This window comes from Crocodylus siamensis, chromosome 4, assembly GCF_052110815.1.
Source record: "Crocodylus siamensis isolate JL-2025a chromosome 4, ASM5211081v1, whole genome shotgun sequence".
NCBI lineage: Eukaryota > Metazoa > Chordata > Crocodylia > Crocodylidae > Crocodylus > Crocodylus siamensis.
This window is the reverse complement of record NC_143398.1, coordinates 2,366,863-2,393,252: the sequence shown is the minus strand read 5'-3', so window position 1 is coordinate 2,393,252 and position 26,390 is coordinate 2,366,863. Positions and strand designations below refer to the sequence as shown.

Below are 26,390 nucleotides of genomic sequence, written 5' to 3'. Positions count from 1 at the left end.
GGAAATTCCTGCTGCGGCAGCCGCCTCGTGTTGAGCGTGCGATGCACGGTCCCCACCAGACCCTTCTCTGCACCTCCTCACCCACCCACCGTCCCCCGCTTTTATCTGTCCATTTGCTTTTCCTGCCCCAGAGCGTACAACCCCTTCTGAAATGGATTCAGTCCTGTTCTGAAACCCGTTGAGTTCCCCACGCCTGCCCTGGGAAGCCGGTACAGAGTCCGGCTGATCTGAGGCTTGGAAACCTTCCTGCAGCTTCCAGATAAAATACCGTCACAACCAGTTTATCCCCTTGCTCCTGTGCTGGCCCAGGCTGGATTACCATCCTGGTAAACAGCTCTGCTCCTTCCCTGGGGCTTCTCTCCCCGAGGTCTGTAGAGAGCCATCGGGTCCCTTTCCACCTCTGCTGTGCCCGCGCATGCCCTGGAGCATCCTCATAGCCCTGCACACACCCTGGTCTCACTGAATTCAACCTGTGACCAGATCGGCTTGTTTGGGGCACCAGAACTTACCAGTGAGCTGTAATGGCACCAGCGCTCCCAGTCTTTACTGGAAAGATCACGTCTGACACAGCCTAGGACTCCCTTTGCCGGTAATGCCTGCATCACACTGAGAGCTCGTTTTTCTCCCATGTGTGGCCAATGCACTCGTATCTTTTGCCTTCTCTGTCATTTGCAACGCATGAAATCCCAGCTTTCAGCAAAAATTGTTGTTCTTAGTCCCCACAGCTGCGACCCTGCACTGGGGACTGCAGAATTGCATCAGGGCCACCTGTTTCTGATAGGATATTGCAGTCCTGTGCTGCCCTGGTAAACTCTCCCAACTCGCCTTGATCAGCACATTGCATGCGTTCAACTTCTGGGTTTTGTAAACTCCTCATTAATGACATGTTAAAGAAGATTAATCCCAAACACAATCCTCAACAGCAGTTGCCAAGGGGAACTGTTATAGATCCTGAAATCAAGGCGGGGAGTACCCCTCTGTAATATGTGGAAGGAAAAGGTCCGTGACTAATTAGAGAAAATCATAAAAATTAGGGACAGAAGAGACCACAAAAGTTCAGGTCATCGGCCTCCGATTCATGGCCAGCTCATCTCTGTGAAACCCATTTCAGTCACCTTTCAAGAGGTCTGTCTCATCTGCATTTGAAAACTTACAATGATGGAGACTCTGCAACTCTTCTATGTCACTTATTCCAGTATTCAACCTCCCTCATAGGTAAAAAGTGCTTCCCCTTGTCCAACCAACATTTGCCTTGTTGAGATTTCGGCTCATTTATTCTTCGCCCATCTGCTGTGGCTGCACATAGAAAAGGCTGGTAATGCACTGCTCTGACAACAAGTTTTGTATCTTTTCCCTCCCCCATCATCTCTTCTACATTTGACATCATCCCATTTGTCGGGGAAAACTGAACCGAATGGATCAGGCCCCAAGGTCACGGTGGGCCGGGGTGGCAATTAGATACGGACAGGTGGGATTAGCGGCATAGAGTCTGGAGTTAGGGACTCGGAGCGGATTGAGAAAGAACAGGTGAATTTATTTGACTTACGCTTCAGGCGTAGGCAGAAAGGTCTTCAGTTACAGTTTGGAACACAAACTAACAATTAACAACAAAGGGGTCTGTTGGCCCACGAGGTTCAGTCCGAAGACCTAGTCCCAGGGCTGGTCAACAGCTCATAAATGGGGATCACAAACAATGAAACGAACTGTAACACGTTGATGATGAACCGCGTGACGCCAGTCCACAGCAATGGACAAATCGGGTGGTCGAATGCGAGAAGCCGAGGTCGGTAGCCAGGAGGTGATGCAGCGGAGACGTCAGTTGGAGGGGTGAGCAGAGTCGTAGTTGGTGAAGAAAGCTGAGGTCGATGATCCGGAACTGGGTTAAACAAAGTCCAGAGGGTGATCCAAATTCGTAAGCCCTTAATGAGTACCGAGGTAAATCAGGAGCCAGATGAACATAGTCAAAAACTGCAATACAATTAGTAATACGAAGAACTAAGCCATGGAGTCGAAGGAGGAGATCAATAGGCCTTGAAGCCTGCCTCAGAGACAGTCCCTGCAGCTCCAGCCTTTGTCTCCAGTCCACGTGATCTCCATCCCCCCCCCCCCCAGGGAGGGGCTCACTGAACTTTTATATGAATTTAGTGGCCAATCAAAGTGCTCTCCGCAGAGAAATTTCTAGTCCGATTACCTCATGTCAGGTTCTGACTGAGCATGCTCTCAGTCAGGAGCTGGCACAGCCTGAGCATGGGTCTGTGGGGAAAGTAGGTCAGCAATGACTGACAGCTCCGCAGCCCACCCAGGGGGCACGGCCTGGGTGAGCCTTGGAAATTTCCACTCACAGCTTCAAACCGCGCATGTCAGTTTAACCTCTTCTGTACTGGCAGCACAGACTCAAAAATTTCCATGACACTTTTCCCTCCCCCATCATCTCTTCTCCATTTGACATCATCCCATTTCATCCAACCATTCCTCATATGCCCTGGTCCAATATCTCAGTGTCCTGGTAGCTTCTCTTTTCTTGGCCATAGCACTGCACGGATGACTCCTATTCGGTTCACAGGGTGCTGAAACCCCCGGTCCTTTTTTGCAGTTTTGCAGCCTAGTCAGTTGTTCCCCATTTTGTGTCTGTGCCTTATGAGGCGTTTCAACTGGGGAGACATGCTGGAGGCTTCATGCCATTTCTACTCCACCATCAGTTGTTTCAAAGCATTGCAGATGATGATTTGGCCGTAGAAATAATATTCCATCCAGCAGGAAGTCACTCTTTTGGAAATGATTGTGATGGATAATGATGAATTAATCACTGGACTGGAAGTGGATGCTGTCTAGGGATCAGTGACCATGAGGTGATTATGTTCGTTATGGGCAAAGAGAAAACCAGGAATAGATAGCTGCTTGGTGAGACCAAGGGGCTAATTTCCCCAATGTGGAGGAAAGTGAGGAGTGAAAGTCGCTGGGTGAGTCTACACGTACGAACGCCCTGGGGTGGAAGCCAATGCAGGGAGCCTGGGGAGGAGGAGAGGTGGCCAGGGACTGCAGTGAGGCCACGCACATCCCAGCCTCAGTGCACTCAGGGCTGCTCTCACAGTGCCGGCTGTGTGCGTGGTGGGAGGGAGACCGACACAGGCAGGCGGAGGGCGGCTGCCATGGGGCTGCCCCAGGGACTCCCCCACTGTTATTACAGCCCCCCCGGTAAGGCCTATCCAGGGGTGCGGAGGACCAGAGCGCTGTGGTCCTGCACAGTGCGCATGGGGCAAGGGGCAGCAATGGGAGCCCCAAGGGCCCTGCCCGTCGGCGTGACACGGTCCCGCTGCACTGGGGAAGGGGCTGGTTTCACTCCATGCTGCTGGCTGTCATGGCCTTTGACCACTATGCTGAACAAAAGGCTTGAGAAGCCCTGTCAACATCGTCTTCCTGAACTTCCGGAAGGCCTTCGACGCTGTCTCTTACCCTGTTCTCATTAAGAAACTGGGGGCTGTGGTGTCGACACCCACACAGTCAAATGGGTCGCCAACTGGCTGAAGGGCCGCACCCAGAGAGCGGTGGTGGACGGGTCATTTTCAACCTGGAGGGACGTGGGCAGTGGGGTCCCCCAGGGCTCGGTCCTTGGGCGCACACTGTTCAACATCTTCATCAGTGACTTGGACGAGGGGGTAAAAAGCACCTGTTCAAATTTGCTGATGACACTAAGATGTTGGGGGATGTGGGCACGCTAGAAGGGAGGAATAGGCTACAATCAGACCTAGACAGGTTACAGGGGTGGGCGGATGAGAACAGGATGGGTTTCAACACAGACAAGTGCAAGGTGCTGCACCTGGGGAGGAAGAACCGGCACCATACCTACAGGTTAGGGAACTCCCTTCTCAGCAGTGCAGAGGCGGAAAAGGATCTGGGGGTCACCACTGACTCCAAGATGAACATGGGCCGGCAGTGTGGGGACGCGGTCAGGAAGGCCAACCACACCTTGTCCTACATCCGCAGATGCATCTCGAGCAGGTCCAGGGAGGTGATCCTCCCCCTCTATGCGGCACTGGTCAGGCCGCAGCGGAAGTACTGCGTCCAGGTCTGGGCGCCGCACTTCAGGAGGGATGTGGACAGCATGGAGAGGGTCCAGAGGAGGCCACTCGCATGATCAGGGGACAGCAGGGCAGGCCCTACGAGGAGAGGCGATGGGACCTGAATCTGTTCAGCCTCCACAAGAGAAGGCTGAGGGGGATCTAGTGGCCTGTTACAAACTAGTTAGGGGGGACCGGCAGGCATTGGGGGAGTCCCTGTTCCCCCGAGCACACCCAGGAGTGACCAGGAATAACAGTCACAAGCTGGCAGAGGGTAGGTTTAGGTTAGATATCAGGAGGCGCGACTTCACTGTCAAGGCGGCTAGGGTCTGGAACCAACTTCCAAGCTAAGTGGTGCTGGCTCCTACCCTGGGGGTCTTTAAGACAAGGCTAGACAATCACCTTGCTGGGGTCATTTGACCCCATGACAGGGGATCGAACTTGATGATCTGCTCAGGTCCCCTTCCGACCCTACAAACTATGAAACTATGAAAATATGAAACTTAGGACAGCTGGTTACTGGCACTCAAGAAAAAACTGAACTCCTGAATGACTACTTTGTTTTGGTCTTCCACCAAGCCATGGTCAAAATCATACCCATATTGGATAAGATGGAACAGGGTAGTAGTGACTACCTGCCATGTGCAGTGGGGCTGGACCCGATGATCTACTAAGGTCCCTTCGAGCCTCACAAATCTATGAATCTATGATAAGAGATGACGGAGCTCAGAGATGCTTGCCCTGGAGAATAACTATGCACTTGGGATGTCGCATTGTGCTCTGGGACCCCCCCGGGCACTGTAATCACGGCATTCCTGGGGTGCTTCCGATGTCTAGAAAATGATATGTAGACATTTGCTTTTAGGAACTGGCTCATAGGTTAAGTAGATATTGTATTAGAACAATGGTCCAGGGTGGCAGCAAGGGTTCTGCTCACCTGGAACAAGGTATCAGGGCTGGGTTATGAATCCAGTGGCAGCAATTGGCCACTCCACTGGGACTGAAGGGCAGTAACCTGAGAAATCTGGGAATTTGGTGATATAGAGTGAACCTCTCTATAGGGGTCAGCCAAGACTTGCAGTGGAGTGAGGCTGTGGAAGTAGTGGTAGAGACCTGTGTGTGAGGTATGTGGCAGGCCAGTATGACACCCACCTGTGCTGAGCCACCTGGCTTGCTGAGCCTGACCAAAAACCAGGTCTCAAGTATCTCTCTTGGGGCCATCTCCCTTCCTGGAGCATACCCGCAAACCTGGGGTAACCGCAGCCACCACCCAGACTCCAGTCTCTGTGCCATCCAGAGTACACAGACCTGGTAGACTGTGGGGTGCTTTGCCCCCAGCAGGATATATCTGGGTGCTTCTTATAGCCTGAAGCATTAACAGTAGCATCCCCTAGTCAGCTGAGCAAAGGGAGCTAAAAGGCTTACCTAAACCCTCTCAAGCAGGTACAGCAAGGCTGGCTATAATGGACAGCTTTATTGAGTGGAGAGTGTAGGCATGGGGTGGGGTACAGGTCATAGGAGTATCAAAAGAAAAACCTTGAGCAAACAGAAGCAGCTTTGTAGCTTTTTGATATGCTTCTAGATCACTCCATCCCAAATTACTAGCTAAAATTCAGATAAATTACTCACAATTTCATCCAGAGTCTGATCAAGCTCCTTCTCTAGAGGTTGTATGCTTTGTGTGCTGTGTCTCAAAACATGTCTGCCCCACTTCCTCACTGAGGGAGTCATGACCTCATCACTAAGTTCCCACCAGAAGGAACCTCATTGGCTGCTGACAAGTGCTTCCAAATGACATCAGCCTCACCAGGTGAGGTGACCAGTCACATGACCTGCAGCAGAGACAATGGAGGAGCAGGTTCCCCCTCCCACTGGGACTTGTACAGCCCCGCCCATCGTGTAGGCAGGTAACATGGTGGGAGGGCTGGGCTGTCTGCTTGCAGCAGTGAGGCAAACCGGGGGGTGATTTCCACAAGGTACAACATGGAGCGAGCTGCAGTCATCTTGGAATATGCTTGATAGTGTAAAACCCAAGCTTGATAAGAGCAAGCATAAGGGAGCTGTGCTGCATGCGCTTTTGCTGGTGTGTCAATCTTTGCCTGAAGAGACGTCCAGGCTGCAGGGGGAATTCGCTGAGGCAAAAAGTGTTAATGCCACACCGAGTAAGGACCGGGAGAGATGGCAGGTGCAGGCTCAATGGTGAGCCAGACTCTGGATAAGGTGGTGGAGGTTCAGGCTGTGATGAGGGAAGCAGATGAGAAGGGTCTGTAATATCACCAGCTAAGGGAGGAGGTGCAGGCTTGGAAGGCCAGAACGGAGGAATCCGGGCAGGGATACGACAGGTCCTTAAGGAGACTCAGGAGATAGCTCATGAAAAGGCGGGCCACCTGAAGTGCTGAAAGGGAATAGGGAGAGTCAGGAGGCAGTTTTGGGGAGCTCAGGGAGTTGTGGCTGTTGTGAAGGCTGGAGGATTTCCTGAAGATGATCCCGAGCAGTTTCCCCCACTCTGATCTCCTCCTCAGGGCACTGGGACAACCTCACTCTAGACAGGGATGATCCCATGGGTAAGGCATGTCACAAAGCAGCACTGATCCATCTGCTCCTCCAGAGCTCGTGGTACCCGTAGTAACATCATATACCACCACCTTCACCCTGAGGCGCAGCAATAGCCCACTATCCAGTGAATGGAAGTAAAACCCTATTCACCAGAGCAGCTCCAGGTGATGAGGAAATCTCTGGGTCCAGTCAATAAGAAAACTGTAGTCAGGTGGCTGGTTGCAATAGCATCCCCGCCTACCAAATCAAGTGAAGATCTGATCGCTTTGCTCAGGAAATGCATGACCAAGGATGACTTTGGGGCCCTTCCCTGTAATGCCAAATGTGGGGTACGGAGAAATATGGCTGACCTGTACAGGGATGTGTTGATGGTGTATTTCCTGGATGAAAGCTTGCTAGCTAGGTGTCATAACAAGGTGCAAAAAGAAGGAGAAAGACCTGAGGCGTATACCGAGAGGAAGAAGATTCTGTATATGACAGCTGGAATAGCAGGACAGCCGCCATATAATTATGATGTTCCTGAGTTCAAGCAACCATTATTGAGGGGCTTTCTGCTAAAATTGTGGCTGGATGCACAAGGAATTGATGCCCAGCTTCCCTTGAGAAGTCAAGGCAGGGAGAAAAGGATGCAGCCATCGCAGGTGGTTGTGGTAGAGGTCGGTGGGGAAAATCTCCAGAGAGATGGCTGGATGATCCCGAGAAGCTGAGAGCGTGAAGACAGTTGTTGAAGTATGAGAATAAGGATGATATTGGTGGGGAACTGACTGCTGGGTTATTGTGCAGGCTGGCAGCTCATAGGGACAAGGAGAAGAGAGGGGAAGGGGAAGGGGAAGGGAAAAGCCCTGCCCTGGAGTTTCCCAATAGAGGTGCTCCATAGCCCCAGTCTCATCCCCTGAAATTGTGACGCCTATTAAACTGCACCAGTGAGGATGGCCAGTGGTTATGATCTGGTGGGAAAATGACAACAGGGCTATGATGGCACGGGGTCCAGTCAGCCTGGGCATGGAGTAAGAGTGCGCGTGCCATTGGAAAGGGTAGAAGGAGGGGATCCAGCCCCTCAGCGGAAGTACAGGTTCCCAGGGGAGCAGTCAGTAGCATCAGGAAAGTCACTGAGGATCTGGTTGAGCAAGGAGTGCTGACTGAAAAGCCAGCAGAAATAATAGCCCCATCTGGCCAGCACAGAAAAGTGATGGAGAACCCTGGCTGCTGACGGTGGACTACTGGGCTCTCAATAAGGTGATGCCACCCCAAGCACTCATGGTAGCCAAATTTCCAGACATTATAGCATCCTTCAGTGAAGGGGCAAAGCGGTTCTCAGTGGTTCTCTGGCCTTGTCTAATGTATTCTTTGCAACCCTTCTGCACCCTGATTGTTGATATAAGTTTGCTTTTACTTTTCAAGGTGCACAGTATACCTTTCCGCCGGTTCCACAGGGAGTCCTTTAAATCCCTGCCACATGCCATCAGCACGTGCGTAAGATGTGGACAAGGCTGACAGATGCAAGGCAGAGGCAGGGAAGCATCACCTCTAAGGCATCCAAGAGAGTTTGGCTATAACAAAGATCAAGAAGGCTGAATATTTTGTTTTGCTTTGTTTGGGCTAGAGATGCATTTTAAGTTTGTATAGAAGGAATAGTAATGCAATGTAGCATTACTACAAATTCCCAGAATTTGTGTAAAGATTTGGAACAAGGAGTAGAAAGGTGGCACCCTGATGGACATCAAGCCTGCGGTTTACAAAGTACATACAGCAGACCTAATAACATTGAAACCACAGTGTAGTTGAGCCCTAAATTACTTCCATCAGATGATGTGGAAGGGCTGACCAAACAAGATTTGTGGGTGCCCCCTGATCGACATTGTCTATGTATAAGGAGAATCCAATGGGAAAAAGACCACGGGCTCAAGTTACCCACTAACCACGTTTGGAGTTACATCACAGTATCGCTGTACTTCACCCCAGGCACTAACGGAGCTAGTATGGGCATAGTGGCAATCAGATGAAGCACTGATCGATTGCTAAGTGCAATACTACCTGGAATGATAAATAAATAGGGCTAGCGGGCATCTTGGCGGCCTGTTTAAACTCGATTGGCTAAAACTTGGTTGCTGGGCTCGGGAACGCTGAGGCAAAAAGCCGAGACAGAGGGGCTATGAGCAGCATTTGAATAAAGGTTCAGGGTTTATCACAACATCCAGCCCATTGGAGCCTCTAAACACGAGTGCTGCCGTACTTCTCTGAGGATGACAGGGGGTGGTCCTCCCCCACTAAGCTATTAAACATGCCAGGAGATTCCCTTAATTATGCTCCATTTATGATGTGAAGGTATAAGACCTTCAGGGAGGGGATTGATGTCTAGAAAATGATATGTAGAAGTTTGCTTTTAGGAATTGGCTTGTAGGTTAAGTAGATATTAGAATCATACAATCACAGACAATGAGGGTTGCAAGGGACTCAGGCGGTCACATCTCATCCAGCTCCCTGCTCAGAGCAGGACCAGCCCCAACTGCATTATCCCAGCCAAGGCTTTGTCTACCTGGGTGTTAAAAACCTCCAAGGATGAAGATTTCACCACTTCTCTGGGTGACCTGTTCCAGTGTTTTACTACTCTCTGAATGAGAAATTTCTTCCTAATATCTAACCTAAAATTTCCTTTGTGTAGCTTGAGCCCATTGCTCCTTGTCCTGTCATCTGCCCCCACTGAGACCGGTCCAGCTCCATCCTCCTTGCAGCTCCCCTGCAGGGAGTTGGAGGCTGCTATTCAATCCCCCTCAGTTTTCTCTTCTCCAGACTGAATCAGCCCATTTCCCTCAGCCTCCCTCGCCGGTCATGTCTCCCAGACCCCAACCATTTCTGTTGCCCTCTGATGGACTCTCTCCAATGTGTCCACATCCTTTCTGTAGTGGGCCCACTGCTGGACACACGACTCCAGATGTGGCCTCCCCAGTGCTGAGTAGAGGGAAGAATCACTGCCCTGGATCTGCTGGCGACGCTCCTGCCGATGCAGCCCAGGATGTCATTTGCCTTCTTGGCACCAAGGGCGCACTGCTGAATCCTATCTATCTTATTGTCCACTGTCCCCGCAGGCCCTTTTTTGCAGAGTTGCTGCCCAGCCTGTCCCCCCCAGCCTGCCCCGGTGCAGGGGGTTGCTCCCTCCTCAGTGCAGGACTTGGCACTTATCCTTGTTGAACCTCATGAGATTTCTTTTACCCCAATCCTCCAATTTGTCCAGGTCACTCTGAATCCTAGCCCTGCCCTCCAGCGTATCTACTGCTTCCCCCAGCTTGGAGTCATCTGCAGACTTGCTGAGGGTGCACCGCACCCCATCTTCCAGGTTGTTGATGAAGACATTGAACAAAACCAGCCCAAGGACTGACCCGTGGGGCACTCCACTCGATACTGAATGACATCGAGCCACTGATTGCTACTTCTGAGCCCGATGCTCCAGCCAGTTTTCTATCCACTTTACAGTCCATTCATCCATCCCATATTTCCTTGGCTTACCTACAAGAACTGTGTGGGAGACCGTATCAAAATCAAGGTAAATCACACCCACCACATCCACAGAGCCAGGCATCTCATCGCAGAAGGCATCAGGTTGTTCAGGCATGACTTGCCCTTGGTGGATCCAAGCTGATTCTTCCTATTCATTTTTTTTCTCCTCTGAGTGCTTTGAGATGGATTCCTTGAGGATCTACTCCATGATTTTTCCAGGGACTGCGGTGAGGCTGAGTGGTCTGTGGTTCCCTGGTTCCTCCTTTTTCCCTTGCTTAAATATGGGCACTATGCTTGCCCTTTTCCAATCATCCTGGACCTCTCTTAATCATCATGAGTTTTCAAAGATGACAGCCAATGGCTCTGCAATCACATCAGCCAACTCCCTCCGCACCCTCGGGTGCATCCCATCCAGCCCCATGGACTTGTACACGTCCAGCTTTTCTAAGTAGTCCCTAACCTGTCCTTTCACCACTGAGGGCTGCTCCCCTCCTCCCCAAACTGTGCTGCCCGGTGCAGTCCTCTGGGAGCTGAACTTCCCTGTGAACATTGAGTCAAAAAAAAAAGCACTGAGCCTTTTGGATTAGAACAATGGTCCAGGGCAACAGCAACGGTTAATTGATTGCTAAAATCCTGTTTTTTCACACCATTTCACAGCCTTCACGCTGAGATGTCTGCTCCTGCACAATTTCTCATCCTGGTCATTCCTGTGTTGATCCCAGCTGACGACATTGCGGCAGGAAGAGTCGGTGGGAACAGGCTCCTGCAGATGAAGTTTCATTGGAAACTGCTCTTTGAAATAGCAATCGCTCTGCTTTCCTCTGCTGATTCTCCATCTCACTCGGGGCACCCGAGAGCCGAGGCAGGAGGCGGGCCATCGCGGGAGGCACTACGGGGGTCTCGGCGGGGGCCGAAGCGGGGAGTATGGGAGGCTGCAGGAGCTGACCCACCTGTCGTGCGAGCGAGGGAAGGGAGCAGAGCCTAGAAGTGCACGCTGGGTTTGACTAAAGGGGAAGCACCGGGGCTGGGAGTTAGTGAGTGGGCATAGCCCGCTCCCCTTGTCGGGCACCCTCGCATGGGGACCTAGTGAGAGCGCGGCTGGCAACAACAGGAGGGGGCCCTGCCAGCAACGCCCTAACTCGGAGCGTCCGAGAGGGCCGTGGGAGTGAGCCCCCAGCCCAGCAGACCCACCGGCCGTGTCTGAGGGGCAGGAAGGGGCGTTTACATGTCACAGGAGGCCGAGCAAGGGCACCGGCCATCGTTGCTCCCGCACCCGACTGAGCGATCACGCTTGTCTCAGTTATGGTGACCAAGGCTGAAGTCATGAACTACAAGACTGTTCTTCTGGACCTCCTGGGACTGTGTCCTTTGCAAAAGAGGGGATGTTCTGCTTTGTTTCGGGTTTTGGATGCATGTAAGGTTTGTGTGGGGAGTAGCCCTACTGCTGCTCTGCTGGGAGTGTGATCACCTACCTCTGTGTGCATAGATGTTGTTGTAGTGCTATATAGGTTTATAAGGGTTGCGTTCATTAGTACTATTTCATAAGTGTGACCTTACGGAGACCAGGAAGAAAACAAAACATTCCTGTCACCAAAACCGTCTCTCATGTTTCCCACCCAACCAGCTCTGTCTTCCCTCCTCTGCACGGACACGTCGGCCCGCGCTCCCTACCTCCACGTACGTCTGTGGTGCACAAGTCCGCTTGTTCCAGGCGGTGCCTGCACGGCCATTGTGGCGTGTACTCCAGACGTGCACGTGACGTTAGTGTTAACGATGACAGACTGCGGCCGAGCATCCCGCTTTCCACTTCCTTCTGCTGCTGAAGCTGGCGCTCCAGCCTATGCCTTGCCCAGGGGTCGTGGGGACGGCCGTTAGCCCAGCTGCACGTCCCTCCTTGCAGAGATGGGCCAGTAAACATCAGCACCTGCACAGCGAGGTGCCCCTGCTACCAATTCCCTGTCTGCCCTGCCCCATCCCGTGCATGCTGCCTTTGGGGTAAAGCCTTCACGGGCTATTGACAGGCAGGCGTCAGATGGCCTAGGGGTAAAAAGCCCTGGATAACCCATTGACCCCTTCTAGGACTATGAAAGAATGTGGCTCCATCCAGTTCCAAAAGGTTAAGAAAAGAAGGAAATCTGAATAAAACCAGTAAGGGATCATTTATTAGAATATCAAAATCGGCCAACAAGAATGAGGAGTGCTATGGAGAGCCTTCCCCAGGAGGAGAGAGGGGTGGCAAACTGACCTGTGCACTTCCTTCGGAGGAGACCCACACGAGGCAGCACTGGGGCAGGAAGGGATTTCCCCCCTGCTCAGACTGGTGGCACTGGGGGTTTGCCTTCCTCTGCAGTGGGGGCACGGCCGCGGCCTGGGGTCTCTGCAGCGTCTGTGACCCCCCGGCGGCAGCAGGACGTTGGCAGCCACGGCCCCCCTGCTTTCCTGGGGGCAGGGGTGGGGGTGATGCCCCAGGGATGACAGTGTCATGTGGCTCTGGGGTCAGGCATGGGGTTTATGTGGACTGGTTTGGATGGGGCTGATCCTGCCCCAGGCTGCCCTGCTCCCCTGGGGCATGGCGGGATCAGGGGGCAGCATGAGGCCTTGGTGCTGCGCCAAATTATCCATCAGCAAACTCAGCCCAGCCCCACCAAGGGAATGAGGCATCCCAGGCCAGCTGGGCAGACCCCACAGGGCACCCAGGCCTGGCCCCAGGGTGCACCTATGACAGGTGTCCAGGCCCCCAGGACTCACCGGAGCCCTTGTACGTTGTGCCCTTCCTGCAGTTCAGGACACCCAGGCTGCCCTCTGCTCCGTGCAGGGAAGGGTCCTGCCCAGGCCTGGGAGTAGAGCCCACGGGAAAACTGGCACTAAAGGACTTTGTGCAGAGCGCCGCGTCCTGTCCTTGCTGTGCCCGGCCTGGGGCAGCCGGCTGCTGGCGGGCCAGGTGCGAGGGCCAGCTCTGCCCATTACTGCTCCAGCCCAGCTGCTCTGCCCTCTTGCCCCCGGCCTGGCAGGAGGTGCACCAGCCCCCTGCAAGCTGCATCACCCCTTCCCCGTCTCCATCCCTCCTGCCGCCCCCCGTGGGCTGTGTGTGTGGGGTCCCCTCGCTGCCTCGTGGCTCCCAAGTGGAGAACAGGACAGAGGCAGAGCCAACCATGAGAAATACTCTTTTACTCTTCCCCTGCCAGCAGCAGGGGCACCAAGAGGAGCAGGGCTGTGTGCCAAAGTCCCCTGGCGCGGTGGCCAGTGCCCAGAAACAGCCCCTGGCCAGCACGGTGCCCTGCTCTCCGCCCTTCTCAATGCTTGTCTTCCTTCACAGCCTTCAGGAAGTTGTTCAGCCGTTTGACCAAATTGTTGTTGCTGCTCCGGCCTGACTTACAGGTGCCTGGTTTTGGCTTCTGATTTATCGGTGGCAGCGGCATTGGCGGCAGTGGCTGTGAGATGGTCATCTGCGAGGTGGGCCTGGCCATTTGAACCGGGACTGACACCGGGGCTGGGGGGGGCGTTGTCTCCTTCTTCGGCGCCGGCTTCATGTTGGCCACGATCCACTCGAAGTATTTTGTCGTGAGGGTGTAGATCCCGGGCTGCTGGGGCCTGGCACAGCCCATCCCCCAGCTGGTGAGCCCCACGAGCCAGAAGCGGTTGGACGTTTCCTCCCGGCACTGGAGGGGGCCGCCACTGTCGCCCTGCAGCAGAGGTTGGGGTGTGAGGCCTGGTGACCCCGGACAATACGGGGAGCTCAGGTCCTGGCCCCGGGGTGCCTCACAGGAGTGACGCCCCTGTCCTGGGCAGCCGGGGAGCTGTGGCCTGGCTTCCCCAGGTCACGAATGCGCTGCCCATTAGGGCTGTGCAAAGTTTCGGATTCCGATTCGATTCGGAGAAGATTCGGCCCGATTCGGTGGCCAAATCTCCAAATCTGAATCGAATCACGGGACCAATTAAAAGATCCGAATTGATCTGAAGCTCTCTGAATGGATTCAGAAAAGGTTCGGAGAGCTTTGGTGATTCGGGCAGTCCCCATTGGCTGCAGCAGGGAGCTGGACCCAGATTCCATGCCCGAAAGTGGGGGGAGGGGGAGGGGACCACGGGGGGGACCCCTGCTAGGCCCCATCCCCTGCCAGCTTCCCCAGACCTCCTGAGTGACCCGACCCCAGTCCACTTGCCCAGAACTGGACGCAGTACTCCAGCTGCGGCCTGACCAGTGCCGCATAGAGGGGGAGGATCGCCTCCCTGGACCTGCTCGAGATGCATCTGTGGATGCAGGACAAGGTGCGGGTGGCCTTCCTGACCGCGTCCCCACACTGCCGGCCCATGTTCATCTTGGAATCAGTGATGACCCCCAGATCCTTTTCTGCCTCTGCCCTGACGAGAAGGGAGTTCCCCAGCCTGTAGGTATGGTGTGGTTGTTCCTCCCCACGTGCAGCACCTTGCACTTGTCAGTGTTGAATCCCATCCTATTCTCATCTGCCCACCCCTGTAACCTGTCTAGGTCCAATTGCAGCCTATTCCTCCCTTCTAGCATGCCCACATCCCCCGACATCTTAGTGTTGTCAGCAAATTTGAGTGGGGTGCTTTTTACCCCCTCTTCCAAGTCACTGATGAAGATGTTGAATTGATTCTGGACAGTGATTCAAATCACTGAATCGAGTCACTGTCCTCTGAATCGGCTGAATCCGAAACAAATACTAGCTGCTTCGCACAGGCCTACTGCCCGTGGGCGGCTCGGTGCCGTGCGGCCCCCTCCCTCCCCTCCTGCACAGCCCCCTGGGTCTCATGCACATCGGGCAGCGGGGGCCGGGGCTCCCACCTCTGCAACCTGGGGCCTGAGGTACCCACGCTCTGCAGGCGGTTGTGTTCACTGGTGGCAGCGGCATTGCAGCCCTGCAGCCTGCCCCACGGGCTCTGGCCAGCCCCCTCACTGAGGACACCTGTGAGCGCTTTGCACATCCCTGGGGAGCCTGCTCTGGCCCCCCATGCCCATGCCCATGCAGCAGCCCTGGCAGCGCGGTGCAGGGGGGAGCGTGTCCGCCTGGGACAGCGAGCAAGGGGGGCAGGACGGGGTTGAGGCCAGGTCAGGAGAAGCTGAGGATGAAGCATGCATGACAGCCACTTCGTCTGGCAGCCTGGAGCGCAGAGAGGCCGTGCGGGGAGGGGCCGGCGCCACGCACCTGGCAGCTGTCGATGCCGCCCTCCTTGTAGCCTGCGCATATAGTGTTGTAGTTGACTCGGCCCGCGTACCAGCTACTGCTGTTGCACGTGGCGTAGTCGATGGAGTAGACCTGGGCTTCCTGCAGGATGTCGGCCGTGACCCCAGCTGCAGGAGCGCAGACAGCGTTACCCTGGGGCGCCGGAGCCCACCCCCCACTCCCCACTGCCCCGGCGGGGCCACCCGCACCCCGCCAGCACTCACCTCCCTCCTGCATGTAGCCCCAGCCGCTGGCCCAGCATTTGGTGAGCTTGGTCAGGTCCACGGTGCGGTCCGGCACGCAGGCCAGCTGGACGTACTCGTTGCACTGGACGGGCTCGTCCAGCTCCAGCAGGGCGATGTCGTTGAGCTGCTCCTTGCGCCGGTAGTTCTCGTGCGGCACCATCTGCCGGTAGTTGCGCACCTGGACCTGGGGGCCCAGCCTGGAGAGCTGCGTGGCGCCGATCACCGCGCGCAGCCCGAACATCTTCCTGCCGGCACAGCACAGCGCAGCGCAGCGCCGGCGGCGTCAGGGGCAGAGGGCAGGGGCAGAGCCCAGGCTCCCCATCCCCGCGGGGTCCTCCCAGAGCTGCGCGGGGGCGCGAGCACCCCCCCCGGCCCAGCCCCGGCCCCCAACTCACTTGGACTTGAAGCAGTGGGCGGCGGTGAGCACCCAGCTGGCGTGGATGAGGGACCCGCCGCAGAAGTGCGCGTAGCCGGTCTTCGTGCGGACCTGGATGCTGACGATCCAGGGCCAGGTCCCCGGCATGGAGTTGTGGCCGCCGACGATCCGCACGTTGCCGTAGCTCGCTGCCAGGGGCTGCATCCCACAGTCCGCCCTGCCGGGAGACGGCCGTGCATCAGTGCCAGACTTTGCCCCCTGCCACCCTGGGGCTGAGCGGTGCCCAGCCCCCACGCTGCCCCCCAGCTCCAGCCGTGCCAGCCCCAGCCCCAGCCCCAGCCCGGGGTCACGAACCCGCAGGGGTAGTTAGTGCCCAGCACGGCGCCGGCCAGCGCCAGCAGCAGCAGGAGGAGGAGGGCAACCAGCCCCATCTTCCCCAGGCGCGCAGCCCCAACTGCCAACCCGTGTGACATCACAAACCACATCCTGGCTCCGGCCAATCAGCTCTGTGACAATGTGACATCAGAAACGGCCACTGGGTAGGGTGGGGGTGACCGCTGGACCAGCACCAGCCTGGGCGCCGGGGTCAAGGAGCCCCCGGAGCAGGCAGCCGCTGCCTGAGATTCTCCCACAATGCACTGCAAAGGCCTGGTTCACGTAGCGCCGAGACGGCTGTCGGGGCTGGCAGGGAGCCGCGGGGTCCCGTGCCGTCCGGAGGCGGGACCGGCCCCGAGAGCAGCTTGGGGAGAGACGGAAGTGGTATCCTGCCACAGAGGGCCGCTTTTGGTTCTGTTCATTTCTATTTGTTGGTTTTTATTTATTTGTTTGTCTTGAAAAGAAAGGTTGAATTTTTATTTTTTTGCTTTTGTAAATAAAAGGTTGTAATTTATATAGTTCCTTCCAGATGTGGTGTGTATTTTTCATAACTAGTGACTGCGGACGGTGGAGGGGGTGGAGGTGCTTCCCGCTGTTACCTGAATCACGAGCAGACGGCCGCCACGGCGGGCATGGGAGGGAGCAGCTGCCTGGGTGGGGGAAGGCTTTTGTATTTTTATTTATATTTCCTTCTTACTTTTTAAAAGATATTTCTTTTATTAAGGGTACTTATTTTTTGTAAGAGTGATTGATTTTGTTTTAAACTGTTTCGTATTGTTTTTTGGGGTTATATATAATATATTAAATCCAGGCATGACCTGAAAAAAAAAGATTTAAAATAAAGATGTGAGGCCACCTTTGAGAGATTGCGGCAGTGACCCGGGGCACGGCAGGCTGCAGACCGCGGCTGTGCCTCCATGCCGGACCATGGTGTCACCGCCACAAGATGCCAGGGAGGTTGCAGTACAGCTCTGCATCATGCCACGCACTCGCCGCATGCCCTGACAGCAGGGACGCTGCTATCTGGGAGGGTGGGACCCGAAAATTGCTCTTGTCTGCACACACAACTATTTTGAAATAAATAAACCATTTTAATTTAATGAGATTTAAGCCCTATCACAGGTACCACTGTCCATGGACAGTGAGGGTTGGAAGGGAGCTCAGGAGGTCACATCTAGTCCAACCTCCTGCTCCAAGCAGGACCAGCCCCAGCTCCATCATCCCAGCCAAGGCTTGGTCTACCCAAGTCCTATAAACCTCCAAGGATGGAGACTCCACCACGTCTCTGGGGAGCCTGTTCCAGTGCTTCACCACCCTCCTCGTGAGAAAGTTTCTCCTAATATCCAACCTCAACTTCCCTTGCTGCAGCTTGAGCCCATTGCTCCTTGCCCTGTCATCTGTCCCCACTGAGAACAGCCCAGCTCCATCCTCTTCGCAGCCCCCCTGCAGGGAGTTGGAGGCTGCTGTTCAATCCCCCTCGGTCTTCTCTTCTGCAAAACTCAATCAGCCCAGGTCCTGCAGCCTTTCCTCACGAGTCCTGTCCCCCAAACCATTTTCACTTCCCTCAGCTGGACTCTCCCCATTGTGTCTGTTGAGGGGAGACTTTCAGGGTACATGGCCAGCTGCAAAATCCTTGCAAATTGCATCCCCCCCCGCCAAAGTGGGATGCGGCCCTTTTGTGTCCATCAGCCCCCACTGACCTCCTCTTCCCGGCATTACAACAGCGAAAAGGGCCGGTCACCTGGCAATGTTTTATTCCTAGCAAAGGAAAAATAATGTTTAAATAGTAAAACACTGGGTTAAAGAAGAAGCAAGAATCACTTTTCTTGTGCAGAGAATGAATAAAAGGGAGCGATGAGCAAGTGCCGCAGGGCTGCAGTGTCTGTGCTGCATGATGCAGGGCCATGGTGACCAGGTCAACTATGAGCCCCCCATCTCCACTGACGAGGGGTCCCGAGGTAAGGGGTCTGCTGTGGTGCAAGAGGCCAGTCTGGAGCAGGTGGCTCTGGGCCCAGCTCGGCCACGCGCTCAGCATCCAGGTCACACGCTCTGTGCACAGGACACGCGCTGCACTCCTCCCTGTACCCTGTGATCCCAAGGACCGGGTCCGGCCCAGGATTTATCCTGGCAGGGAAAGCCCCGAGCAAGGAGCAGCCCCACTGGGGAGTGCAGCCATGTACGGCCCACGCTCACGCTCACTCCCACATACTAATCAGCACCCAGTCTGCAGTGCCCAGTGCCCCAGCCTTGGCACACGTCCCCGTCTCCTCCGATCAGCATCGCTCTTCCCTCGGGCTCTCGCTGTCATTCACACTGAGCTCTGCCTTTCACCGCACACGACCGGCCCAGGCTCCCACCACAACGTGGCTCTAGGACGGTGCATGCCCAGCAGACATCGCAGCCACTCCCGGGGGCCCAGCACCTTCCTCAGGAGCCCACAGCATATGCACAAATACCGGGGTAGAGGAAGGGGAAGGGAGGGTGAAGTCGCTGGCTGGGTGGGGAGGGGAAGCTGTAGGACCTTGTGGACAAAGCTCTTCCGTGTCTTCTTTTTTGCTCAGGTTTCACACGGAAGGTCATTTGTCTGATGACCAGTCCTTGGCACGGTCAGGACCGGAGGGGAGGTGCTCAGCACAGAGGAGGGACAGCACCGGTCAGGGATTGCTCACAAATGCTGGGTGTCACTGCAAAAGATTCATCCCAGAGCTGAGGTCAGTGCAGACCCATCTGCGATCACCCTGGGGCGAGGTGCAACCCCTGACGCCTGGAAAGCGGCAAATAGAGCCCCAGGCTGTAAAGAGGGAACATGGAGCGATCAGCCTGACCTCAATGCCCAGAAAAATGATGCAACATTTCATCAAAGACTCAATTTCAAGGCTGCTAGAGGAAAAAAGGGGTGATCAGGAACCACCTGTATGAGCCGGTGTACAGCAGGTCATTCCTGAACAGCCAGATTTTCTCAACAACAAGGGGCCAGGGTCTGAGGATGGCAGAGGGGAGCAGTGTGATGCACCTGGATTTGAGCAAGGCGTTTCAGATGTGGACACTAATAGTGAGATGCCCACAGGGAAGTGAAGGAAACACCATCTAGACGACACTGCTGCGAGGTGGGCTCAAAATAGCAGGCTGCGGGGCTGCAGGAAAGCCTGGGAAGTTGCAGTGAACTTCAACCAAATAGAAGCTGACACTGTTTTTGTTGTCAAAACCAGTAACAGCTACTGGGAATGTGTAATCAGGGCCCCGTACACATGTTGTGGGACGCAGGGCATTCCCTCCATTCAGTACAGGTGAGGCCTCCCCTGCGTCCAGTGTTGGGTGCCACATCCTAAGAGAGATGTGGAGAGGCTAAAGGACACAGCAAAAGAAATGATGAGAGGCCCAGAAATGGAGACACAGGAGGACAGGTCAGAAGTACTGGGATTATTGAGTCTGGAACAGAGAGCACGGGGGCTTTGACAATAGGCTTCAAATACAACAGGTTCATTTCCAAAGGGGGTAGGTAGAAATCCCTGGCTCTCTACGTTGAGAGGGGACAGGACAAGACAGGGTAGCTGGAGGGAACTTAGGAGCAACAGGTCCCAGCGAGAAGGAGGGTGCACTCACTGTGAGTCTTTAAGTGCAGACTAGACACGTGCATTTGTGCTGGAGTAGACAGGGCGGATCCGCACTGGCGCAGGGCATGGGATGAGCTGACCTCTCACGCCCCTTCCAGCTCTACTTTGCTGTGAGTCTTTCCCAGAAATGCAGACAGGGACTTTCCCCATCAGCACGTGGCTGAGCCCTTGGTGTTGTGCTGGGGCAGGAGTCTCCTCCCAGCCCTCGCCTTAGTCCACACCTGGCTGTGCGCGTGGGGACATGTTGTCCTTCTCGTGGTGGCCCAGAGCCCTCCTCAGGGCGCCCTTCACGTCCTGGTTGCGGAGGCTGTAGATGAGGGGATTGACCATGGGGGTGAGGATGCAGTAGGGCGTGGAGACCAGCGTGTCCACCTCCAGGGAGTAGCCAGCACTGGGCCGGTTGTAGTTCAGAATGGCCAACCCAAAGTAGATGGTGATCACGACCAGGTGTGCGGCACAGGTGGAGAAGGCTTTGCGCCTGCCCGTGTTGGAGCGGATGCGGAGGATGGCGGCCAGGATGTAGAGGTACGAGATGATGATGAGCACAAATGGGCTCAGGCCCATGAAGATACTGGCCAAGTGTAAAGTGATCTCATTGACGTAGGTGTCGCTGCAGGCGATCTTCAGCAGGGGAGGGACGTCGCAGAAGATGTGGTGGATCTGGTTAGCTCCACAGAAGGAGACTTTGGTGGCCAGGAAGGTGTGGATGGCCGAGTCCAGGATGCCCCAGAGCCAGGACGCTGTGGCCAGCGGGACACACACCTTCTTTCTCATGATGCGGGTGTAGTGCAGGGGTTTGCAGATGGCCACGTACCTGTCAAAGGCCATGATGGTCAGCAGTGCGCACTCAGCCTCAGCACAAGTCATGAGGAAGAATATCTGTGCCATGCACTCCTGGTAGGAGATGGTCTCCCACCGCTGCAGGAGGTTCACCAGGATCTTGGGCAGCGTGACGGAGGAGTAGCACATGTCCAGGAAGGCGAGGTGGCCGAGGAAGAAGTACATGGGGCTGTGCAGCTGGGGATCCAGCACGATGAGGGTGAGGATCAGGCAGTTCCCCAGCAGGGTGACGAGGTAGATGGCGAGGAAGGCCAGGAAGACGAAGGCCTGGCCCTGCAGGACGCGGGAGAAGCCCAGGAAGACGAACTCTGTCACCTGCGTCTGGTTCGGCCCGTCCATGGGGCCGGTGGCGTCCGCCTGCGGGGAGAGAGACCAGCGGTGAGGGGAGGCAGAGCGCGGGGACAGGATCTGGAGCGAAACCAGCCCCTTCCCCAGTGCAGCTGGGCCGTGTCACGCCGATGGGCAGGGCCCTTGGGGCTCCCATTGCTGCCCCTTGCCCCATGCGCACTGTGCAGGACCACAGCGCTCTGGTCCTCCGCACCCCTGGATAGGCCTTACCAGGGGGCTGTAATAACAGTGGGGGGGTTCCTGGGGCAGCCCCATGGCAGCCACCCTCCGCCTGCCTGTGTCGGTCTCCCTCCCACCACGCACGCAGCCGGCACTGTGAGAGCAGCCCTGAGTGCACTGAGGCTGGGATGTGCGTGGCCTCACTGCAGTCCCTGGCCACCTCTCCTCCTCCCCAGGCTCCCTGCATCAACCTTGTCACCAGCTGAGCCCCCACCACTGGACAGACCCCACCATTTCCCATGCGGGCAAGCAGCAGAGCCTGGCCCTGTGGAGGAGCCCTCAGTCTGGTTGGCTGTGCTCCATAGAGTATATAGAGTAAATAACTCCTGGACACACGCTTACATGTGCAGCGACATGGGAACAGATTTGCTGCTCATGGCAGCAGTCTGCTCCCACTTGTCCAGATGTGTAGACATCTGCCTGGAGTGGGTTTACTTTAGAGTAAATTACTCCAGAGCAAACCAACCCCAGGGCATTTACACATGCAGGTGCATCCAGTGAGTTTCACTCCTCGCTCTCCTCGGCGTTGGAGAAATAAGCCCCTTGGTCTCACCATGAAGCTATCTATTACTTGTTCTCCCTTTGCCCAAACTGCATGTTATCACCTTGTGGTCATTGATCCCTAGGCAGCATCTACTTCCAGTCCAGTGAGTAATTCATCATTATGCATCACAATGACGCCCAAAAGAGTGACTTCCTGCTGGGTGGAATAATATTTGTGTGACCAAATCGTCACCTGCAAAGCTTAGAAACAAATGGTGGTGCAATAGAAGTGGCATGAAACCTCCAGCACATCTCCCCAGTAGAAATGCCCTACAAACACAGACACAAAATGGGGAAAAAGTGACTGGGCTGAAAAACTGAAGAAAAGGACCTGGGCTTGCAGCACCCCACACGCTGAATAGGAGACCTCTGTTGAGTGTTATGACCAAGAAAAGAGAAGGTAGCAGTATAGTGAAAGAAATATAAGACCATGAGCTATGAGGAAAGGTTGGATTAAATGGGATGACTAAATAGGATGATAAAACGAACAGCACACTGAGATATAGGACCATGGCATATGAGGACAGAGTGGATGAAATGGAATCATTTCATATGAAGGGGAGAAGAGGGAGGGGACAGATACAAATCCAAAAATGGTTGTCAGAGCAGTGTATTGCCATCCTTTTGTACGTGTGGCCACAGCAGACGAGCGAAGAAGACACAAGTTGAAATGTCAATAAAGGAAAAGTAGGTTGGACGTGGGGAAGCACTTTGTACTGACAAGGGAGTTTAAACCCTGGAACAAGTGACCCAGAAGAGTTGCAGTCCCCATTGTAGGTTTTCAGGTGCAGATGAGACAGACACTTTGACACGTGCCTGAAATGGGTTTCACAGAGATGAGCTGGCCTTGGGGGGGGGGGGGGGGGCAGTGGCTGGAAGTTTTGCAGTCTCTTCCACCCCTGGTTTTGTGTGCTTTTCTGTAATTAGTCACCCAACTTTTCCTTCCACATATTCTATTTCCTTCCACATATTACAGTGGGATAATCCCCACCTTGATTGTGGGACGTATAATGGCTCCCCACGGCAACTCCTCTTGCAGGTTGTGCCTGGGATGAATATTATTTAACGTGTCAATAGTGAAGAGATTACAAAACCCAGCAGTAAACTCATGCGATGTGCTGATGATGGAGGGTTGGGAGAGTTTGCCAGCACAGTGCAGGACAGGAAAATCGTATCAGACATAGGTGACCCTGACGAAATGCTGTAGTCCACAATGCAGGGTCATGACCAGAGGGACTAACACCAACCATTTGGGCTGAAAGCTGGGAATTTGTGTGTTGAAAAAGAAGGAGCAGAAGAAAGATAGGAGTGCATTAGCTACACGAAAGAGAAGAAGGAGCCCTCAATGTGATGCAATCATCACCAGATATGATCTTTCCAGTAAGGCCTGGGAGCACTGGTGCCATTACTGCTCACTGGCAAGTGCTGGTGACCCCAACAAACAGATCTGGTCACAGGTTGAATCCAGTGAGACCAGGGTGTGTGCAGGACTATGAGGATGCTCAGGGCACGCACGGGCACAGCAGGGGTGGAGAAGGGACCCGATGGCTCTCTACAGACCTCGGGGAGAGAGGCACGGGGGGGAGCAGAGCTGTTTACCCCAATGGATTGGGCTGGCACAGGACCAAGGGGATAAATGGCCGTGCCTGCATTTCAGCTGGGAGCTGCAGGAGGGTTTCCAACCCTCAGGGCAGCAGGGGTCTGTACCAGCTTGCAAGGTGAGTCCTGGGAAATGTAATGGGTTTCGGGGCAGCACTGAATCCATTTCATGGAGGGATCTCGTACGCGGTGCCTGCTGATGAGAGCAGGGGTGGGCTGGTGGGCTGGGGACAAGGAAATAAGTATGGCAGCCCCTTGTAAACCAGGCGCAGTGCAGCCAGAGGACGGTCACACGTGTGGGAAGGAGGATTTTGGGCTGCAGCCGCAGAACAGGGGGCTGCAGCCGGGAGAGCCGTGCCTCGCGGACAGATCGGGTCCTGGGAGACAAACGGCTCGGCCCCAGTCGCCGAGGGCTGGCACGCAGGAACGGAGGGCACTGAGCACGTCGGCTGGGGACGCTGGCCCAGGCGGGGCTCAAGCATTCGGAGGAGAGGGCAGAGCTCACACGGGTCTGAAACGATGAGAGGCCTGGGCTGTGGGGGGAGCAGGGGACTGCAGCAAAAGGTAACGCGCTGCACCGGGGGAGAAAGAGCAAATGGATGGATAAAACCCGGGGACAGCGGGCGGGGGAGGAGGCGCAGTGATGGGCCCTCTCAGGGTCACCGACTCCAGCCGCCTGCTCCGGGCAGGACGAGCCCTGACTGAAGCAGCCCAGACGCGTGTCGGTCCAGCCTGCTCGTCACAGCCCCAGGGGTGGAGAGGCCACAACTCCCCCAGGCTCCTGTCCTGGTGCTCGGCCGCCCACAGACGCAGAAACCTCCTCGTCTCCAGCCTAACCCCCGCCTGCGGCAGCTGGAGGCCCTGCTCCTCGTCCTGGCCCCTGCGGCCACAGAGATAACCCATCTCCACCCCTCTGCCATCGTCCTGCGTGAAGACCGTTACCAAATCCCCCGTCTTCTCCTGCCCAGACCGCATCACCCCGGTCCTCCCAGGCCGGCTCTCGAGGCCCTGGCGACGCGGTGGCAGTGTTTGGGCTCCTGCCGAAGGACGCGTGAGGACAAGTGTTCGCCCTGGCCCCGCAGGGCAGGACGCAGGACCCTGGCTTAAACCTGAAGCAAAGTAAAGTCTCGGGAAAGACTTCCCACGGGAAAGAGACGTAGGGCTCTCTTCCCCGGATGCAGACATCTCTGGCAGCCACTTTTTAAAGACAGGACGGTGACAAATGGGGGACGATGGGAGCAAAATGCCCGGGGGTGAGAGCCCGACCCCTCCTGCGTGTCTGGGGGACGGCTGCGGGGTCTCCCCTGCGGTCCCTCTCCGCGGGAGGCGTCCGCCGCGCTCCCAGGAGCTGAGCACAACCCCGTCCTGCAGAGAAAGGCCTGGGAGCCGGTGGCTACAAGACGAAGCCAGGGAGATGCTAATTAGGAGCAAGGCACCGATTACGGGGGCACTGATTGGCAAGCAGAGGAACCAGGCGGCTCTGCCCTGGCTTCACAGCCCTGGGCAGGGGCAGAGCTCCCCATGCCCCGCTCACCTCCGCTTGGCGGCCAGAGACGTCCCCGGACATCCCCGTAAATGGGGCTTGGGCCCCTCGTCCATGCAGGGAAAGCAGCTTCAGAGCATCCTGCTGGGAAGGGCCGGGGGCCGGGGCCAGGGCAGCCCCCAAACCCAGCCTGTCTGCCCCTGGGCGACCCGGAGCGCCCGGAGCAGGCCGGCAGGACCTACCTGTGCGGGGGCCAGGGCTGCTCCCGGCGGGGGAAGCACGCTGCCAGGCCCCGGGGCCGGGGGGTCCTGCGCTGCCCCGGGCAGGGGCGTCTGGGTGCCCGGCAGCGCGGGGCGGTGGTCTCGGGCACCCCAGGGCGCTGAGCCGCTCCTCTCGTGCAGCGGGGCCGACACGCTCCCCCCGGCCCTGGGGCCGTGGCCGGGGCTCGGCACCGAGGAGCCCGGCCGCCCGGCTCCCGCAAGCCCGCAGACAGCCCCTCCCGCTGCCTGCGCCGCGACGGCTGCCCGGGCGCGGGGGCCAGGGCTGAGCGGGCCGGGGAGCCCGGAGCAGGGGCTTTTCTGCCTCCCCGCCCACGTCCCCACGGGCCAGCCCCGTCCCCGGGCCCCGCCGGGCTGGGGGAGCGGGCCGCGGGGGGGAGCTGGGCGCGCAGCGGGGCGCGTGGCGGCTGCGGGCGGCGGGCGGGGCCGGGGCTGCCCTAGTGCCGGGGCCCCGTGCGGGGGGGGGGCTGCCCTCAGCCCGGGCAGCACGGCCCATACTGGGGAAGGGACTGGGCGGCCAGGCCGAGCTGGGACCTTTCCTGGGGATTGAGGCCAGTGCAGCGGGGGACTTCCAGGGCTGCGTCCCCCTGGCCGTGCTGGCCCTGGTGCCCCGGCTCTCCCCGGCACACACCCCGCTCCGCGGGCCGCAGCCACCCCTGCCTTGCAGCCCGCGGGCCGCACTCTTGCTTGCAGGCAGGAGCGGGCAAGCGCGGGCCATCCCTCGCTGTGTCGGCCTTTGCGCTGCGCTGCGCTGCGTGGCCAGGAAGAGCTGGATGCAGGCAGCGGGGCGGGGCAGGGGCCCCGGGACACAGGCCGCGGCTGCAGGGGCGGCTCCGTGCCCAGGGCAGGGGGGGCAGAGCGGGCCTCTCTCTTTGCCCCGCTGTCGACTCCAGTGAGGGAGGGAGCAGGGCAGGGGCTGGGGGCGCTGCCCAGCCAGTGCCGCGCGTGGGGCTTGGGTATGGAGTGGGCTGGAGCCAGGGGTGGCTCATCCGGGGCTGGGGAATGGGGGGCTCTGCCCTGTGTGCACCCCCTCCACAGCCCCCTCCAGTGTGTGTGGAGGGCAGGGACGGAGGAGAGCTGCCTCCCGTGGGGCTGGGGCCCCCGCCGTGCTGCCCCCCCGCCCCGGGAGCCGGTGCAGCCGTGGGGTGCGCCCCTTGCCCACCCAGCAGCAGAAGGGG

At 56.7% G+C, this 26,390-nt stretch overlaps 3 protein-coding genes across 3 annotated transcripts in view; 1 reads left to right on the top strand and 2 right to left on the bottom strand.

Moving 5' to 3' along the window:
* Positions 1-26,390, top strand: part of LOC149865370 (olfactory receptor 5V1-like) — a 64,329-nt gene that overhangs the window by 3,049 nt on the left and 34,890 nt on the right. The gene's annotated exons all lie outside the window — the stretch shown is intronic.
* LOC149865375 (acrosin-like) lies at positions 13,403-16,344 on the bottom strand. Its single transcript, XM_090046266.1, has 5 exons — positions 16,268-16,344; positions 15,933-16,130; positions 15,517-15,782; positions 15,275-15,420; positions 13,403-13,792 (listed from the first exon to the last, which is right to left on the bottom strand). Exons 1-5 carry the CDS (start codon positions 16,342-16,344, stop codon positions 13,403-13,405), a joined length of 1,077 nt encoding a protein of 358 aa, XP_089902392.1.
* On the bottom strand, positions 19,862-21,093 carry LOC149865374 (olfactory receptor 5V1-like). Its single transcript, XM_090046265.1, has one exon. The coding sequence runs from the start codon at positions 21,079-21,081 to the stop codon at positions 20,113-20,115; it is 969 nt and encodes a 322-aa protein (XP_089902391.1). The 5' UTR covers positions 21,082-21,093; the 3' UTR covers positions 19,862-20,112.